The 19,935-nt window shown below is 46.9% G+C and overlaps 1 protein-coding gene across 3 annotated transcripts in view; it reads right to left on the minus strand.

Moving 5' to 3' along the window:
* LOC137532272 (von Willebrand factor A domain-containing protein 5A-like) overlaps nt 1–19,935 on the minus strand; it is a 135,870-nt gene that overhangs the window by 34,441 nt on the left and 81,494 nt on the right. For 2 of the 3 annotated variants that reach the window (XM_068252626.1, XM_068252608.1), the window contains 2 exons: nt 18,950–19,126; nt 17,292–17,351 (listed from right to left, as the gene is read on the minus strand). In XM_068252626.1, the coding sequence (XP_068108727.1) occupies nt 17,292–17,351; nt 18,950–19,126 (237 nt within the window). The remainder of the gene's footprint in view (nt 1–17,291; nt 17,352–18,949; nt 19,127–19,935) is intronic. The other variant, XM_068252616.1, reaches the window with a different exon arrangement.

Here is a 19,935-nt window from a genome sequence, read left to right on the forward strand (position 1 = left end):
ACCGATTTTTCACTGTGATTTTATTGAGGCCACGGTAATCAATGCAAGGCCGTAACCCCCCCCATCTTTTTTCTTAACAAAAAAGAAGCCTGCCCCAGCGGGTGACCGGGACGGCCGAATGAAGCCCTTGGCCAAGTTCTCACGGATATACTCCTGCATGGCTAGTTTTTCGGGGCCAGATAAATTATACAAATGGCCTCGAGGAGGCATACAACCTGAACGGAGGTCAATGGGACAGTCAAACGGGCGATGCGGGGGTAATTTATCTGCAGCCTTGGGACAAAACACATCGGTATAATCCGAGTACTGTTCCGGTACACCTTCCACCTGCACCTTGGTTTGACCTAATGTCAGCCTCCCCAAACATTGCTGGAAACAATGAGGTGACCATGCTGTCAACTGCCCTGTGGCCCAGTCTATTTGCGGAGAATGAACCTGTAGCCAAGGCATGCCTAGGATGATAGTGGAGGTTGACATATGTAAAACAAAAAATTGCAACTGCTCCTCGTGCAATACCCCAATGGTGAGTTTTACAAGCGGAGTCTGTGACAGGGGACGATTCCGCTGCAAAGGGGAATCGTCTACTGCCGTGACCTGAATGGGGGGCGTCACGGGAGTGAGTGGTAGACCCAACTCCTGAGCTAGCTCAAAGTTCATAAAATTAGCCGCTGAGCCGGAGTCGAGAAAAGCTTCAGTGGCTACAGACCTATTATCCCATGTGACAGTACAAGGGAGAATTAACTTTCTTTCTTTAAGGGGTGAGGACTGTGTGCCTAGGGTGTCACCCCCCACTACTCCTAGGCAGACCCGTTTCCCGACCTGTTGGGGCAGTTTCGTACCCTATGCCCTGCCTCTGCACAGTATAGGCACAGTTGTTCCGTCATTCTCCGCCTCCGCTCCACCTGGGTCAGTTTTGATCGACCAATTTGCATTGGCTCTGGTGGAGGCAAGGTCGGAGAGGGCGAGACAGGCGGAGATGCTGTTACTGTGGATGCAACAGCCGGTACTGCGTACGAAGTCGCCCTGACCCGGTGACTACTCCTAGCCTGCCTCTGATGGCGTAGCCTGCGATCTACTCGAATGGCCGATGATATGGCCTCGTCAACTGTCTTAGGCTCGGGTATGGTTAACATTAGGTCGGAGACCTCCTCCGACAACCCAGACAAGAAGTAATCCATAAGGCCAAAATTATCAAATCTAGAGGTGACTGACCACCTACGGAATTCTGCCGCATAATCCTCGACCGAACCTCTGCCTTGCCGTAAAAGTTTGAGCTTCCGCTCTGAGGACGCAGCAAGGCCAGGGTCGTCGTAGATTATGGCCATGGCCTTAAAGAATTCCTCCACTGAGGTCAAGGCAGTATCGGTAGAGGGCAGGTTGTATGCCCAAGACTGGGAGTCTCCAGTCAACAAAGTTTTAATAAAAATGACCCGTTGGGTCTCAGTCCCCGAGGATCGGGGTCTTAACTCGAAATATGACAACACTCTACTCCTGAAATTCCGGAAGTCAGACTTGTGGCCGGAAAACTTATCAGGGACAGGCATGCGTATGTCATCACTAGGAGGGGATCGCACTGAATCAACTGACGTCTGGAGAGTTCTCACAGAGCCTGATAAGGCATCAATTAAGGCTTTGTGCTGGCCTAGTGCTTGATGGATGCTATCCACCGAAGTGGCAAGCACAGTCAGAGGATCAGCGCGTTCCATCTGTTTTATCGTCTGGCGTTCTGTAACGATCGGTGTAGCACAGAGAGGTCTGATTACCGGTGATCTGCAGTATCACGGGAAATGCAGACGTATACCAGATTATATGTGATCTGCAGTATCACCGATAATCCAATATACTAGCTAACCTCTGTTCACCTGAGTAGAGTGTAGTGATTGGTGTAACAGTAACAGAGGACAAGCCTCAGTGCAGCAAGGAGTGTTGCACAAATACCTTCCGCAGATCTGAGCGCTCCAAGACGGGAGGAGTCAGACTGACAATAGGAAGGAAAGTCCAAGAGTGACACTCAGGAAGAAGTGTCACTAACAGGACAGGGAACCGCCTCCAACCGTGAGGTCGGTTCTCGAGGACGGACAAGCCAGGTCGTAACACACGGACAGAAAAGGTACAGGTACAGCAGGCAAAGGCACAGTCAAAGTACAGGCAGGGTTCGGCAACAGGGTATCAGATATAATCGGGGTACAGAATCAGGAGGCAGAAAACAGAGTCTAGGTATGAGCCGGGGTTCGGCAACAGAGTATCAGAAATATCGCGGTACAAGATCAGGGTTCAGGAGAATGGTCGAAACAGGCAATAGGTCATAACATATAATCACAATCAAACTAGTACTTTAGCTATCAAATATCTAGCTAAGTGTAGGATTACAGCTCCAGCTGGTCCCGGCACACTTCAGGATCTGACTACGGATCTGGGTGCTCCCACGTATGTGATCGCAACGCCAGACACCCGAGAAATGACCAGCCAGCAGTATATATACACATCACTCCCTCCAGCACCTCCCACAGTGCTGGACCAATGGGGAGTGAAGCCAGAGTCAGCTGACCAGCCTGGTCAGCTGACTACTTCTGGCTACCATATATGCCCTACCTGAGTGCGCGCGCGTCACTCTAAATCTTGAGGGACTACATGTCCCAGCCACAGCAGCCCCGCTCGGACCCTCCGCAGCGGGAGTATGCGCACCAGCCGCTGCGTCCAACGCGGCGGCTACTCCGCGCTCCACCTGCCTCTCCACAGGGATGGCCGCCTTACGCTGGGAGGAGGCGGCTGCCTCCCTGTGTGCGCGGCCACTGTATGCGGGAAGAGCCGCCGACCGCTGGCTCATGGCGGCGGCTCTTCCACGCTTTCTTACAGTACCCCCCCCCCCCCCCCCCCCGAGGAGTGGACTCCGGACAGCTCCTTCCAGGCTTTTCTGGATGTACAGTATGAAATTCTCTCACTAACTCATCCGCATGCATTCGGTTCCCAGGTACCCATTGCCTCTCCTCAATGCCGTACCCCTTCCAATGTACGAGATACTGCACCGAGTTCTGTACAGTACGTGAGTCTATGATTTTTTCCACCTCATACTCGGGTTGGGCATCGACTAAGATAGGAGGAGGAGGAGTGGGACCCACCTGGACTGCGGGTTTGAGAAGTGATACGTGGAAAGACCTTACTCCCCGCATGCTGGTGGGAAGATCGACGGTATATGTGACATCGTTGATCTTCCTAGTCACTGGGAATGGACCCACGAACCTGGGACCAAGTTTGTCAGAAGGTTGTTTCAGTGACAGGTGACGGGTTGACACCCAAACCAAATCTCCTGGTTGGAATCTCCATTCTAACGAGCGCCTCTTGTCAGCCTGACCTTTCTGACTCTGAAATGCTTTTACGAGATTATTCTTGATGGTCCACCACATGTCTTTAAATGACCTTTGCCAAGCCTCCAAGGCTGGGAACGGAGTGGACGCAACTGGCAAAGGAGAAAATTTCGGCAGTTTTCATGTCACAATCTGAAATGGACAGAAACCTGAGGAAGAACTCTTTAGGTTGTTGTGGGCAAATTCTGCATAAGGTAAATATTTAACCATGGGGGCAATTAGGAGATACCAACACCTATAGTAGATTAAAGATGGACCCCACTTATAAGTTTCTGAGAAAATTGGAGAATATCCTTATGACAGGAAGAACAAATGGAATATTGACAGAAGAAGAGTATGCTTATCTATATGTCGATAACCCAAGAATCCCTGTGTATTATCACTTACCCAAGATCCACAAACAGTTGAAAGACCCTCCTGGGAGACCCATCATCTCGGGAATAGGGTCCATGACCTCCAATCTATCACGTTATGTGGATCAATACCTCCAAAAAGTGGTGAAATTGACCCCCTCCTACCTCAAAGACACAGGCCATTTTTTGAGAATCCTTATGGACATTCCATGGGATGGAGATTACTGGCTCTGTACTATTGATGTCAGTTCACTATATACAGTTATACCTCATGAAAAGGGCCTGGAGGCAGTGAGATTTTTTCTGGTTCAGGACGGCGAAATGCCTACTGACCAGGTTGGGTTTGTCCTTCAGGCTATTCAATTTATTCTGGAGCACAATTATTTTGTGTTCGGGGGGCAGTACTTCCTCCAGGGCACCGGGACGGCAATGGGGACCCGGTTCGCTCCGTCCTTTGCGAATCTCTATATGGCCCACTGGGAACGATTTATACTCGGTGGGCCTCAGGGCCCCGGAGCCGCCCTGGTGCTCTGGAGGAGGTTTATTGACGATGCCTTCTTCATTTGGAGGGGCACCAAGGAGAGTCTGGAGGACTTCCTGATCTGGATCAACACCAATGATTATAATCTCACTTTTACGGGAGATTTCAGTAAAATTAAAGTTAATTTTTTGGACTTAACAGTGTTTGTGGAGGATAATACTATTGTTACCAAGACATACCGCAAGGAAGTTGATATAAACAGCTACATTAATGTGGATAGCTGCCACCATTTGAGGTGGCTATCGAATATTCCACAAGGGCAGTTTCTTCGCTTAAGAAGAAACTGCACCAAATTGAGCGACTTTGAAGAAGAAGCTGATAAGATGCAGGAAAGATTTGAGGATAAAGGTTACCGTTTGGAGAATATTGATAAGGCAAGAGAATCTGCAAAAAATACTAGAAGGGAAAGCTTGTTGAAAGAAAGAACAGAGGAAGATAAAGGATTTGATCTGGATCCCAAACTTATATTCAACTATTCCTCACAAGCTATGAAATTGCGGAAGATTGTGATGAAACACTGGGAGACAATAAAGGAGGATGTCTTGCTTAATGACATACTCCCGGAGAATCCAGGAGTGATTTTTAAAAAATCACGTAACTTGGGTAATATTATAGCTCCTACAGTTAGAGAGATTAGGGGGAAAATGAAGGCAGGTTATTTTAAAAATTGTGGATTTTGTAGGATGTGTAGAGAATCACGGATGCCAGTTGAGAGAACGAGTGAGATCATCTCCACTACAGAGGGTAACAGTTTTTCCATTAAAGATATTATGAATTGTGACACAAAAGGTGTCATTTATGTTATTATCTGCCCATGTCATAAGCAGTATGTGGGGAGGACGAAACGCCCCCTCAAAGAACGCTTAGGAGAACACTGTACTAATATAAAAAAAGGGAATATGAAACACCCACTTTCTGATCATTTTAAGCAGCAACATAATTGCAAGATCAACGGCACTAGATTCTGCGCTATAGAGATAGTGAAGCGACCTTGGAGGGGAGGAGACTACATCCTTGAGATGTCTAGACATGAGACAAATTGGATCTATAATCTCAATACCCTTGTGCCGGCGGGCTTAAATAAAGATTTAGAACTATATGCTTTCGAATGAATATGAATAAAGCTCCTTAAGTTTAATGACACCACAACCCCTTTAAAAGACAGACCCCTCCAACCCCTAGCCAGCTTTGAGAAAGAAGGACGTTACCTTCGAAACGCGTCAGCGATTGGCTAATCCTCCAGTGACGTCACGAAGATTGAGGAAGGAGGTGTGTCTCTCTAACACGCTACAGAGACTCGGAGAGCCGTTCCGGAAACAGCTGAAGGAACACTGCACTAATCGCATTGGAGCCGGGCAAGCTAGCCCGATACCGCTGTCTACTTATCTCCAGTGGCATCCAGACTCTCCCGTGTAAGTCACCGGCCGGGACACACGGGATCGAGCGGCTCCTGATACCATCAATCCATTCTCCTGAGGGGCTGTGAGTATTAACTTACGAAGATCACTGTACTATAACGGACATTTGCCGTATACATTGTTTCCTGTGGACTGCTGCTATCAATGTGGAAATTTCCATCAGAAATACCCTGTGTGGAATTTGTCAAGCATATTCATGCCACCCAGTGAAGTTAACTCTTTATTGATTCAACTAAATTACCATTTAATTATGATATGAATATCTGCCTGCTGCTACAATTCTTTTGACATTTTTACATTTTACATTTTTATATATTTTTTAGTGCACGCACCACTTTTTCCTACTGCAGTAGGTGTATGGGGATGATTGGTGCGTGGATGTGTATGATGCTTATTTTAGCTAAGTATTGATGAACGTTTTACTTATACAGACACTATATTGTTTATTTATGAACTGAATTTACTATTATTAAATACTCTCATCAATTAGCGCTGCCTAAATTTATTATAAATATTTAACCCAATCACTCTGTGCCTCGGCAACGTAACATCTCAGAAACTGTTCTAGCGATTGGTTGACCCTCTCCGTCTGGCCATTTGTCTGTGGATGGTAACCCGAAGAGAATGACAATTTCATGCCCACTTGGTGACAGAATGCCCTCCAAATTTTCGAAACAAACTGGACTCCCCGATCGGATACTATGTCTTCTGGAATGCCATGTAGTCTGAAGACATGGGTGATAAACAAATCAGCCAGTTCCTGGGCCGAGGGGAGTCCTTTCAGGGGCACGAAGTGGGCCATTTTACTAAAACGGTCGACCACCACCCAGATGACCGACATGCCTTCAGATCTCGGAAGCTCTCCCACGAAATCCATGGACAGGTGGGTCCATGGTTCACTCGGGGTGGGCAAAGGCTGCAATGTACCTACAGATGCCAGCCGGGAGGGCTTGCTTTTTGCGCACACTGCACACTCCCTGACAAACTCTTTGCAGTCAGCGGCTAACGAAGGCCACCATGCACATCTGGCCACGAGATCTTGCGTTCTAGACGCTCCAGGATGTCCCGCATTTTTGTGAGAGTGGACCATCTCCAAGATCTGGAGACGGAACGGTAACGGGACAAACAACACCCCATCAGGTTTTCCTTCCGGGATATTCTGCTGGAAAGGACTCAAAGTCTCTTTCCAGTCCACCCAAGTCTCGGTAGCGGCCAACACCACTCTTCGTGGGACAATGGTCTCGGGAACAGAGGGCTGTGCTGTCTCCGGTTCGAAACACCTAGAGAGTGCATCTGCCTTGGTATTTTTACTACCTGGCGTATACGTGATCAAGAATGTAAATCTCGAGAAAAATAGTGACCATCGAGCCTGCCTTGGGCTTAACCTTTTAGCCCCCTCGATGTATTCTAGGTTCTTGTGGTCGGTATAAACCGTGATGGTGTGCTCAGCTCCCTCTAGCCAGTGACGCCACTCTTCGAAGGCCAATTTGATGGCTAGGAGCTCCCTATTGCCTATATCGTAGTTTCTCTCTGCCGGAGAGAATCTCCGGGAAAAATAGGCACACGGGTGTAATCTACCCTGGAGACCAGAACGCTGGGACAGCACAGCCCCCACCCCGACCTCTGAGGCGTCTACCTCCACAATAAACGGGAAAGAAGTGTCCACATGTCTGAGTATAGGTGCTGAGCAGAACAACCCCTTTAACTTAGCAAATGCCTGTATAGCCTCGGGAGGCCAATGAGTGGTGTCTGCCCCTTTTTTAGTAAGGCTAGTGAGAGGGGCGACCACCGTGGAGTACCCCTTTATAAACCTTCTATAATAGTTCGCAAACCCCAAGAACCGTTGTAGCGATTTTAACCCCACCGGCTGCGGCCACTCCAAGACCGCGGAGACCTTGGCAGGGTCCATAGACAGACCTGAGGTGGAGATTATATACCCTAAAAAGGCAACCGACGTGACCTCAAAAATACATTTCTCGAGTTTGGCGTATAACAAATTCTGCCTCAGTTTGTCTAAAACAATCCTGACATGGGTTCTGTGTTCTGAGAGGTTGTTAGAGAAAATGAGAATGTCGTCCAAATAGACCAGAACGAACTTCCCTAACACCTCCCGAAAAACCTCATTAATCAGTTCCTGGAAGACGGCCGGGGCATTACATAACCCAAAGGGCATCACCCTGTACTCGTAATGCCCATCAGGGGTATTGAAGGCCGTCTTCCATTCGTCGCCCCTTCTTATACGCACCAGATTGTATGCCCCCCGCAAATCCAGTTTTGAAAATATCTTAGCCTCTGTGACCTGTGTGAACAAATCGTCTATAAGTGGCAACGGGTACCGATTTTTCACTGTGATTTTATTGAGGCCACGGTAATCAATGCAAGGCCGTAACCCCCCCCATCTTTTTTCTTAACAAAAAAGAAGCCTGCCCCAGCGGGTGACCGGGACGGCCGAATGAAGCCCTTGGCCAAGTTCTCACGGATATACTCCTGCATGGCTAGTTTTTCGGGGCCAGATAAATTATACAAATGGCCTCGAGGAGGCATACAACCTGAACGGAGGTCAATGGGACAGTCAAACGGGCGATGCGGGGGTAATTTATCTGCAGCCTTGGGACAAAACACATCGGTATAATCCGAGTACTGTTCCGGTACACCTTCCACCTGCACCTTGGTTTGACCTAATGTCAGCCTCCCCAAACATTGCTGGAAACAATGAGGTGACCATGCTGTCAACTGCCCTGTGGCCCAGTCTATTTGCGGAGAATGAACCTGTAGCCAAGGCATGCCTAGGATGATAGTGGAGGTTGACATATGTAAAACAAAAAATTGCAACTGCTCCTCGTGCAATACCCCAATGGTGAGTTTTACAAGCGGAGTCTGTGACAGGGGACGATTCCGCTGCAAAGGGGAATCGTCTACTGCCGTGACCTGAATGGGGGGCGTCACGGGAGTGAGTGGTTGACCCAACTCCTGAGCAAGCTCAAAGTTCATAAAATTAGCCGCTGAGCCGGAGTCGAGAAAAGCTTCAGTGGCTACAGACCTATTATCCCATGTGACAGTACAAGGGAGAATTAACTTTCTTTCTTTAAGGGGTGAGGACTGTGTGCCTAGGGTGTCACCCCCCACTACTCCTAGGCAGACCCGTTTCCCGACCTGTTGGGGCAGTTTCGTACCCTATGCCCTGCCTCTGCACAGTATAGGCACAGTTGTTCCGTCATTCTCCGCCTCCGCTCCACCTGGGTCAGTTTTGATCGACCAATTTGCATTGGCTCTGGTGGAGGCAAGGTCGGAGAGGGCGAGACAGGCGGAGATGCTGTTACTGTGGATGCAACAGCCGGTACTGCGTACGAAGTCGCCCTGACCCGGTGACTACTCCTAGCCTGCCTCTGATGGCGTAGCCTGCGATCTACTCGAATGGCCGATGATATGGCCTCGTCAACTGTCTTAGGCTCGGGTATGGTTAACATTAGGTCGGAGACCTCCTCCGACAACCCAGACAAGAAGTAATCCATAAGGCCAAAATTATCAAATCTAGAGGTGACTGACCACCTACGGAATTCTGCCGCATAATCCTCGACCGAACCTCTGCCTTGCCGTAAAAGTTTGAGCTTCCGCTCTGAGGACGCAGCAAGGCCAGGGTCGTCGTAGATTATGGCCATGGCCTTAAAGAATTCCTCCACTGAGGTCAAGGCAGTATCGGTAGAGGGCAGGTTGTATGCCCAAGACTGGGAGTCTCCAGTCAACAAAGTTTTAATAAAAATGACCCGTTGGGTCTCAGTCCCCGAGGATCGGGGTCTTAACTCGAAATATGACAACACTCTACTCCTGAAATTCCGGAAGTCAGACTTGTGGCCGGAAAACTTATCAGGGACAGGCATGCGTATGTCATCACTAGGAGGGGATCGCACTGAATCAACTGACGTCTGGAGAGTTCTCACAGAGCCTGATAAGGCATCAATTAAGGCTTTGTGCTGGCCTAGTGCTTGATGGATGCTATCCACCGAAGTGGCAAGCACAGTCAGAGGATCAGCGCGTTCCATCTGTTTTATCGTCTGGCGTTCTGTAACGATCGGTGTAGCACAGAGAGGTCTGATTACCGGTGATCTGCAGTATCACGGGAAATGCAGACGTATACCAGATTATATGTGATCTGCAGTATCACCGATAATCCAATATACTAGCTAACCTCTGTTCACCTGAGTAGAGTGTAGTGATTGGTGTAACAGTAACAGAGGACAAGCCTCAGTGCAGCAAGGAGTGTTGCACAAATACCTTCCGCAGATCTGAGCTCTCCAAGACGGGAGGAGTCAGACTGACAATAGGAAGGAAAGTCCAAGAGTGACACTCAGGAAGAAGTGTCACTAACAGGACAGGGAACCGCCTCCAACCGTGAGGTCGGTTCTCGAGGACGGACAAGCCAGGTCGTAACACACGGACAGAAAAGGTACAGGTACAGCAGGCAAAGGCACAGTCAAAGTACAGGCAGGGTTCAGCAACGGGGTATCAGATATAATCGGGGTACAGAATCAGGAGGCAGAAAACAGAGTCTAGGTATGAGCCGGGGTTCGGCAACAGAGTATCAGAAATATCGCGGTACAAGATCAGGGTTCAGGAGAATGGTCGAAACAGGCAATAGGTCATAACATATAATCACAATCAAACTAGTACTTTAGCTATCAAATATCTAGCTAAGTGTAGGATTACAGCTCCAGCTGGTCCCGGCACACTTCAGGATCTGACTACGGATCTGGGTGCTCCCACATATGTGATCGCAACGCCAGACACCCGAGAAATGACCAGCCAGCAGTATATATACACATCACTCCCTCCAGCACCTCCCACAGTGCTGGACCAATGGGGAGTGAAGCCAGAGTCAGCTGACCAGCCTGGTCAGCTGACTACTTCTGGCTACCATATATGCCCTGCCTGAGTGCGCGCGCGCGTCACTCTAAATCTTGAGGGACTACATGTCCCAGCCACAGCAGCCCCGCTCGGACCCTCCGCAGCGGGAGTATGCGCACCAGCCGCCGCGTCCAACGCGGCGGCTACTCCGCGCTCCACCTGCCTCTCCACGGGGATGGCCGCCTCACGCTGGGAGGAGGCGGCTGCCTCCCTGTGTGCGCGGCCACTGTATGCGGGAAGAGCCGCCGACCGCTGGCTCATGGCGGCGGCTCTTCCACGCTTTCTTACAGATATAGATATATATATATATATATATATATATATATATATATATATATATATATATATATATATATATATATATATATATATATATATATATATATATATATATATATATATATATATTATTTTAATTATACACACACACACCATTTTATACCGGCATGCAATAATAAAAATAATTGTATATCTGCATATGTTATATTTATATACTTGTGTACATATATATGTTTACAGCACTGCCTCGGCCACCACCACCAAGACCATCAAATAGACCAGCATCCACACTCAGGCCTTCCATTCCTGCTTATAGGCTCTGAGAAACAAAAACAAAAAAAAAAGGAATTCTATAATTATCTTAAATGCCACATACGGTCCCCAAGCAGTGGGGGCCTATGTAACGCCACTGCCTGTCTAGGCCATAACTAAGACCTGCACTTTTTATAACTGCCTAGACTCAGGCCATACATCTCTGTTTATAGGCTTACTTACATACACACACTGATTTATAAATATATATGTATATATATCTATGGCTATATATCTAAAATGTATATTACATACACACACACACACACAGTGGAATATGAATGTTTACGCAACGTTAATCCTCATAATTTTCGTGTATAAATCGTTGGTTGTTACGATAAAAAAATGTCAGTTAAGTATATCATATAGGAGACACACACAGTAATATTTGAGAAGTGATATTAAGTTTATTGGATTTACAGAGAGTGCACAATAATTGTTTAAATAAAATTAGGCAGGTGCATAAATTTGGGCACCACAAAAAAGAAATTCAATTAATATTTAGTAGATCCTCCTTTTGCAGAAATTACAGCCTCTAAAGGCTTCTTGTAGGCTCCAATGAGAGTCTGGATTGGTTGAAGGTATTTTGGACCATTCCTCTTTACAAAACATATCTAATTAATTCAGGTTTGATGGCTTCCGAGCATGGACAGCTCTCTTTATCTCACACCACAGATTTTCAAATATATTCAGGTCTGGGGACTGGTGTGGTAATTCCAGAACATTGTACTTGTTCCTCTGCATGAATGCCTTAGTGCAGGGCATTACAACCCTGTCCTCAAGTACCACCAACAGTGCATGTTTTGCAGAAAACCACAAACATGCACAGGTGAGGTAAGTAGTGTCTCAGCAGAGCTGATTTACTACCTCTGTGGATTCCACAAAACATGCACTGTTGGTGGTACTTGAGGACAGGGTTGAAAAGCCCTGCCTTAGTGGATTTTGAGCAGTGTTTAGGGTCGTTGTCTTGTTGAAAGATCCAGCCCTGATGCAGCTTCAGCTTTGTCACTGATTCTTGGACATTGGTCTCCAGAATCTGCTGATACTGAGTGGAATCCATGCGTCCCTCAAATTTGACAAGATTCCCAGTCCCTGCACTGGCCGCACAGCCCCACAGCATGATGGGACCACCACCATATTTTACTGTAGGTAGCAGGTGTTTTTCTTGGAATGCTGTGTTGTTTTTTCTCCAAGCATAAGGCCCCTTGTTATGCCCAAATAAATGTTAGTTTCAGCAGTCCACAGCCCCTTATTCCAAAACGAAGCTGGCTTGTCCAAATGTGTTTTAGCATATCTCAAGCAGCTCTGTTTGTGCTGTGGGCGGAGAAAAGGCTTCCTCTGCATACAGCTTCTCCTAGAGTGCGCCGAATGGTTGAACGATGCACAGCGACTCCATCTGCAGCAAGAAGATGTTGTAGGTCTTTGGTGCTGGTCTGTGGGTTGACTGACGGTTCTCACCATTTGTCACCTCTGTCTATCCGAGATTTTTGTTGGTCTGTGTAACGATCGGTGTCAGCACACAGGGAGAATCTGATTGTTGATGATCTGCAGAATCATCAACAATACAGAAGTATACCTGATTATGGATGATCTGCAGAATCACCAATAATACAGGTATGACTAACCTCTGGACAGCTAATGAGTAATGTGATAGATGAACTGTAGGCTATCTCCCGAGGAGAGGGAGATATAAGTAACTCGGCCAAGAGCCACCTGAGGGGCAGGTGGCCCTGGGCGGTGCAGACACTATCTCTTAGATAGTGAGGACCTGGTACCCAGGGCTAACAGTATTAGATGGTAAACTGTACTGCAGTCAAAGGAGGTGACCACTGACTGCTAACAAACCAGGCTCTCTGAGGTGCGGGAGTCCTGGTTGCAGCTGACACTTGGTGGAATGGTGTCACTGCTAATACTGATAAACGGAACACTCAGGGAGAGTGACAGCTAGGATGGTCGGGCAGGCCAGGTCGGCAACACACGAGCAGATAAGGTACAGAGACAGAAGGCTGATTCGGTAACCGGGTACAGGCAGGGTTTGGCAATAGGTAGGCAGATAGGCAGAGGTACCGAATCAGAAAGCAAGAGAAAGGTCGACAGAGCAAATAGTCATAACATATAAATATAACAAAGTCCTAGACTGGGGTGTGAGCTCCTTGGTCTAGACACCCGGGAACTAGTCTAGAGTATAACACAGTATAAACACAAGGGCCCATATGCAATTCACTTTTTCACCTGAGTTTTCTCCTAGGAGATAATTTTTCAACCTCTTTTTAACATACATTTTCAGCATTTTGTAACTGAAAAAGTACTAAAAAGTATGTGAGAAAGTACTATCAAAATTATTTTGAGTATTTTCTTGCTTGCTGCTGGTGGCTTAAAATTCATTTTATTGACAATTTCAAAAATGTCACCTGGGAGAAAACTCAGGAGAAAAAGTGAATTGCATATGGGCCAGAGTCCCTAAGCTTGGGTGTGAGGTCTGTGGTCTCAACACCCTGGAACTGGTCTAAAGTATAACACAGCAATGACACAGTATCCATAAGCTTGGGTGTGAGGTCCGTGGTCTCAACACCCTGGAACTGGTCTAAAGTATAACACAATAGTAATCTGGCTCAGTGTGAATTCCCAGGTCCACCTGGTTCTAACACACTGTGAGATCTGACTGGTCCGAGTGCTCACACGTAAGTATTCGCAACGGCAGACAACCAGCAACTGACAGGCAAGGAGTATATATAGTGCAGCACTCCTCAGCGCCGCCCAGCCCCACTCAGCCAATCACCCACTGCGCTGGGATCAGCTGACAGTCCTGATCAGCTGATCCCTCTCCTTTTGGCATAAAGGTCCTGCCTCCTAGCGCACGCGCGAGTAGCTCTCCATCTGTGTGCACTACTAGGCTCAGACACACCAGACACATGCTGCTGTGCGGAAACCGCCGGTCTGAACGCGGAAACAGCCGCCCCGCTGCCAGACCGCGCGGCGGTGTCTCCGCGATCCTTTACAGTCTGCTACTTCGAGCCTTAACTTGAACTGAGCCTGTGGTCTTCCATTTCCTCAATATGTTTCTAACTGTGGAAACAGACAGCTGCAATCTCTGAGACTGCAGCCTTTCTTACACTGTTAATGGCAGGGTTCTGAAACCTGACAGTTGATCACTGGATGACTGGGATTAATATTCAGGAAAGTAGGTGGAGCCTACCACAGTCAATCAAAATTCCCTTATTGATTTTCAAGGGGAATATTTACATTGCTGCCATTCTTACTTTCTTAATGGTAGATGCCTAAAATCTGGTACAGTCAGTCACTGGGAGACTGGGGTTTAAATTCTGAAAAGGGGGCGGGCCACAAACAGCCAATAAGATTTGTTTAATTTTACTGGGAAAATGCAACTTAATGCCAAGGACCCCAAAGCTCATAAACATTTTCATTGAGTGACTGTATGTCTAAGTTATAAATAGTGGGCGGAGCCAAAAACGACTAACTTTTTACATGGGAAAATATAAACTGCAGCCATTCTTACACTGTTATTGGCAGGGTTCTGAAACATGACACAGTTGGTCACTGGGTGAATATTCAGAAAAGTGGGTGGAGCCTACAACAGCCAATCAAAACTCACCTATTGATTTTCAAGGGGAATTATTGAAACTGCTGCTATTCTTACACTGTTAATGGCAGAGGCCTCAAACCTGCTACAGTCGGTAATTAGGTGACGGGGTTCAAATTCACTAAAAAGACAGAGTTACAAACAACCAATCAGATTTCTTTGCTGTATAAACTGCTTCCATTCACACAATTTTGATGCCAGGAACCCGAAAGCTCACAAACATGGTAACTGAGTGACTGTGTGTCAAGGTTACAAAAAGTGGGTGGAGTCAAAAACAAATGTCTCTGGGAAAATGTAAACTGCAGCCCTTCTTCACTGTTAATGGTAGGGTTCTCAAACTTTGCACAGTTGGTTACTGGGTGACTGGGATTAATATTCAGAAAAGTGGGTGGAGCCTAAAAAGCCAATCAAAATGTGCCTGTTGAATTTGAAGGCGAATATTTAAATTGCTGCCATTCGTGCACTGTTAATGGCACAAGCCTCAAACTTGGTAGAGTTGGTCATTGGGTCACTGGGGATCAAATTCAGAAAAGGGGACGAAGCCACAAACAGCCAATCAGATTTGTTTCATTTCACTGGAAAAATATAAATTATTGATGTCAAGGACCCCAAAGCTCACAAACTAGGGCATTGAGTAATTGTGTGTTAGGGTTAGAAAAAGTGGGCAGAGCCAACACCAGCCAAATATATACCCGGGCAATGCCGGGTCATCAGCTAGTATATATAGATTATTAAAACATACATGTATGTTGCAGTGGATGCATATTTGCAAATTGCATGTGTGCAGGTATGTACGTATATGGTACAATGTTGCATAATTGTATTTGAAATTGTGAACAAAACTTTGCGTGGTTTTAGCGATTTTTCAACTCAAAAGCACATTCGAATCTAAAAGATGACTACACTCAAAATTACGGCAACTCGAAACCAAAAGCACTGGAAGTCAGAGCTTTGGAGCACCCCTGCTCCGCACCATGTTCCAGAGACAGCCTTACTAGAGAGATAAACAAGGACAGTATTATGCTTGTATCTCATGTTTTTATTTCTCTTTATTTTTATGCATCCCAAAATACAGATATGCACCCCACATGGTTACATTATATTGATACCTCGGGGCACATGGCTATCTCATACTGACTTCTGGGGCACAGCGGCTACCCAATACTGGTACCTGGGGGCAAATTGGTAACTGATTATTGTATTTTTGGGGAACAGCATCCCTGCCTTTTGGATCCGGAAGCATGGAGCTACCTATTTTTTTTTTAATCAGATGGGGGGAGGGGGGGGGGGTTACCTGGCTTTATAGCTCTTGCACACAAATTGCAACTGAATTCTCTTCTCAGTGGGCATATGGCAACTTGTTTCTGGAAACAGGGGGGGGGGGGGGGGGGGGGGGGCACACAATGCGGCCCGCTGATAAAGACATGACGGTGTCTGAGGTAGTTTGACCAGGGGCGTAGCAATAGGGGGTGCAGCGGTAGCGACCGCATCGGGTCCCTTTGGCCAGAGGGGCCCCGAAGGGCCCTCCCTCAACTACAGTATTAGCTCTCTATTGGTCCAGTGCTCATAATAATCACTTCTATATATACATTGAATAGTGGTAAACATTAACAAGCTGCTCCCCATCCCCTTCTTGCACCTCTGACACTGTAGTTGCCATTGGCAGGTTTTGGTGTGCCGTATCAATTGTTATGTATAGAGTGCCTGGGGGGCCCCATTGTAAAACTTGCATCGGGGCCCACAACTCCTTAGCTACGCCACTGAGTTTGACCCTTTCCACTATGCGGGACATACGGAAAAGCCCGATGCGCTCGTATGTCCCCCTATGTGGGACATCCCTGCATCGGGACCGCCGCAAACCTCTGATCACTCTGCGACTGTTTGTGGGCATGTATTACTACATGCCCACACTGTCAGTGCCCCCCAGCCCCGTACCTTCTTTCCCCATCAGCGCTAGAAGGAAGTGACATTTAGATTTAAATGTCACTTCCGTTTCTTTCCTCTGGTTTTTATTTATTTTTTAATAAAAAATAGCTGCCTATTCATTTTTGCAGATTCCATTCTGCAACAAAAAAAATAAAAAATAAATAAAAAATTGCAGATTACATTTTATGTTTCAATCAGATTGCCTGCAAAGTTATAAAGTTAATAAATGGCAGCCTATGGGATGGACTGGGGGAGGATGTAAATAGTAGCCAGTATTTTATTGCTAATCTGCCCAATCGAAATACCAACAATTGCATTGTGTGTAGGGACAGTAAGACATCGGGTGGCGGGCATAAAACCACCTATTATTGCAGAACTTGCTCACGCAGGCCCGGATTACACCCAGAAAACTGTTTTACAATTCACCATACGTTGGCTTTCTCCTCTGCTACCAGCCAATAGAAGATGCCAAACTGTCCAAATAAGGTATCCAATTAAACGTTAAAATGTGTTCTTTAAAATAAGTTATACCAGGATACGGTGTTATATTCCATGTTAAAATGACATACTGAGCAGAAAGTAACAATTTCTTACCTTCACTGACATCGTCATAGCAGTCTGCAGCACATTGCATACTCATCAGCATGGGCTCTGCTACAAAAAAAAAAAAAAAAACAGAAAACAATCCAAGCTAAGAAAATCATTCTGCATCTTACTGAGGTTTTATGGTAACTGCAATAAATGTGCACAACAATTCTACATATAATGTCCTTTTATTTTCAACTTTGATACATTTCTTCCATTACCCTGAGCTCTCCACGGTGTACTGACCACTAGAGCCTGAGCTCAGCACTGTATAGTGACCACCAGAGACTGGGCTCTGCACTGTATAGTGACCACCAGAGACCGGGCTCTGCACTGTATAGTGACCACCAGAGACTGGGCTCTGCATTGTATAGTGACCACCAGAGACTGGGCTCTGCATTGTATAGTGACCACCAGAGACTGGGCTCTGCACTGTATAGTGACCACCAGAGACTGGGCTCTGCACTGTATAGTGACCACCAGAGACTGGGCTCTGCACTGTATAGTGACCACCAGAGACCGGGCTCTGCACTGTATAGTGACCACCAGAGACCGGGCTCTGCACTGTATAGTGACCACCAGAGACCGGGCTCTGCACTGTATAGTGACCACCAGAGACAGGGCTCTGCACTGTATAGTGACCACCAGAGACAGGGCTCTGCACTGTATAGTGACCACCAGAGACTGTGCTCTGCACTGTATAGTGACCACCAGAGACTGGGCTCTGCACTGTATAGTGACCACCAGAGACTGGGCTCTGCACTGTATAGTGACCACCAGAGACCGGGCTCTGCACTGTATAGTGACCACCAGTGACTGGGCTCTGCACTGTATAGTGACCACCAGAGACCTGGCTCTGCACTGTATAGTGACCACCAGAGACCGGGCTCTGCACTGTATAGTGACCACCAGAGACTAGGCTCTGCACTGTATAGTGACCACCAGTGACCGGGCTCTGCACTGTATAGTGACCACCAGTGACCGGGCTCTGCACTGTATAGTGACCACCAGAGATTGGGCTCTGTATTGTATAGTGACCACCAGAGACTGGGCTCTGCGCTGTATAGTGACCACCAGAGACTGGGCTCTGCACTGTATAGTGACCACCAGAGACCGGGCTCTGCGCTGTATAGTGACCACCAGAGACTAGGCTCTGCACTGTATAGTGACCACCAGTGACCGGGCTCTGCACTGTATAGTGACCTCCAGAGATTGGGCTCTGTATTGTATAGTGACCACCAGAGACCGGGGTCTGCACTGTATAGTGACCACCAGAGACTGGGCTCTGCATTGTATAGTGACCACCAGAGACTGGGCTCTGCATTGTATAGTGACCACCAGAGACTGGGCTCTGCATTGTATAGTGACCACCAGAGACTGGGCTCTGCACTGTATAGTGACCACCAGAGACCGGGCTCTGCACTGTATAGTGACCACCAGTGACCGGGCTCTGCACTGTATAGTGACCTCCAGAGATTGGGCTCTGTATTGTATAGTGACCACCAGAGACCGGGGTCTGCACTGTATAGTGACCACCAGTGACTAATGTAGTAGGGTGATTGGGATCAATATCACAACATAAGATCTGTTTTGTTTGTTTCTTAGAAAATAACATTTTGTTACATTAAAAACATGAGATAGTAATGACAGAATATGGGTATACTAACCATTGTAAGCAGGAGGTGGACATGGAGCGCCCATCTTCTTGCTCTTAAGCATTTTCCTAGACCCGGATTGAGCCATGCCCATCATCATGTTTGATCGTGGCATTGCACCAACACCACCAAGCATAGGAGGGCCACCAGCGCAATACGCCATGCACGCCATTGGACGCATCATGAATGCTAAAACACAGAACGTATCATAGTGAGAATTTTGCTAGATAAGCCTTGCCCATCTCATGAAAAAAACTGTACTCCTAAAACAAAAGCAGGACAACTTGAACCACTTGAGGACCAGAGGTGTTTATACCCACCTAGTGACCAGGCCATTTTTTACAAGTCAGCACTGCGCAGCTTCAACAGTTTATTGCTCGGTCATACAACTTAAATGAATTTTACCCCCTTTTTGTTCTCACAAATAGCGCTTTCTTTTGCTGCTATTTAATTGCGGCTGTGTTTGTTGGTTTTTTTTTAATTAAAAAAAAAGAAAAGAAAAAAAGAAACATTTTTCATCTTTTTAATCTCCCCCCTCCCTTCCCCCTAAATTGGCCCCACACTTCGTTACATACATATGCCTATGGTACGATTAGATTGTGACCCCTTAAGAGGGACAGTTAAAGAGAAACCGGGACCGTTTTCACATACGGACCATCAGGGGGCGCTGTATGACTGACATTGTGGTGAAACCCCTCCCACAGGAAACTGTGAGGACCATGGTCCTGGCAGTTTCCTGTCTGTGAACCTTGTTGCATTGTGGCAACTAACAGCTGTTTACAACTGGTTCCAACTGCCAAAAAAGCAAGCAGCATCTCCTTCCACTGACATCACCTGCCAGCAGTAAAAATATCACCATGTGGTAAATGTCAGAATGTAAATCAGGGAGAGGAAAGATTTTACAATGGGCAAACACTGACTAAATTATTTATATACAGTGGGATGCGAAAATGTGGGCAACCTTTGTTAAGCGTCATGATTTTCCTGTATAAATCATT

This window comes from Hyperolius riggenbachi, chromosome 1 (genome assembly GCF_040937935.1).
Source record: "Hyperolius riggenbachi isolate aHypRig1 chromosome 1, aHypRig1.pri, whole genome shotgun sequence".
Taxonomy (NCBI): domain Eukaryota; kingdom Metazoa; phylum Chordata; class Amphibia; order Anura; family Hyperoliidae; genus Hyperolius; species Hyperolius riggenbachi.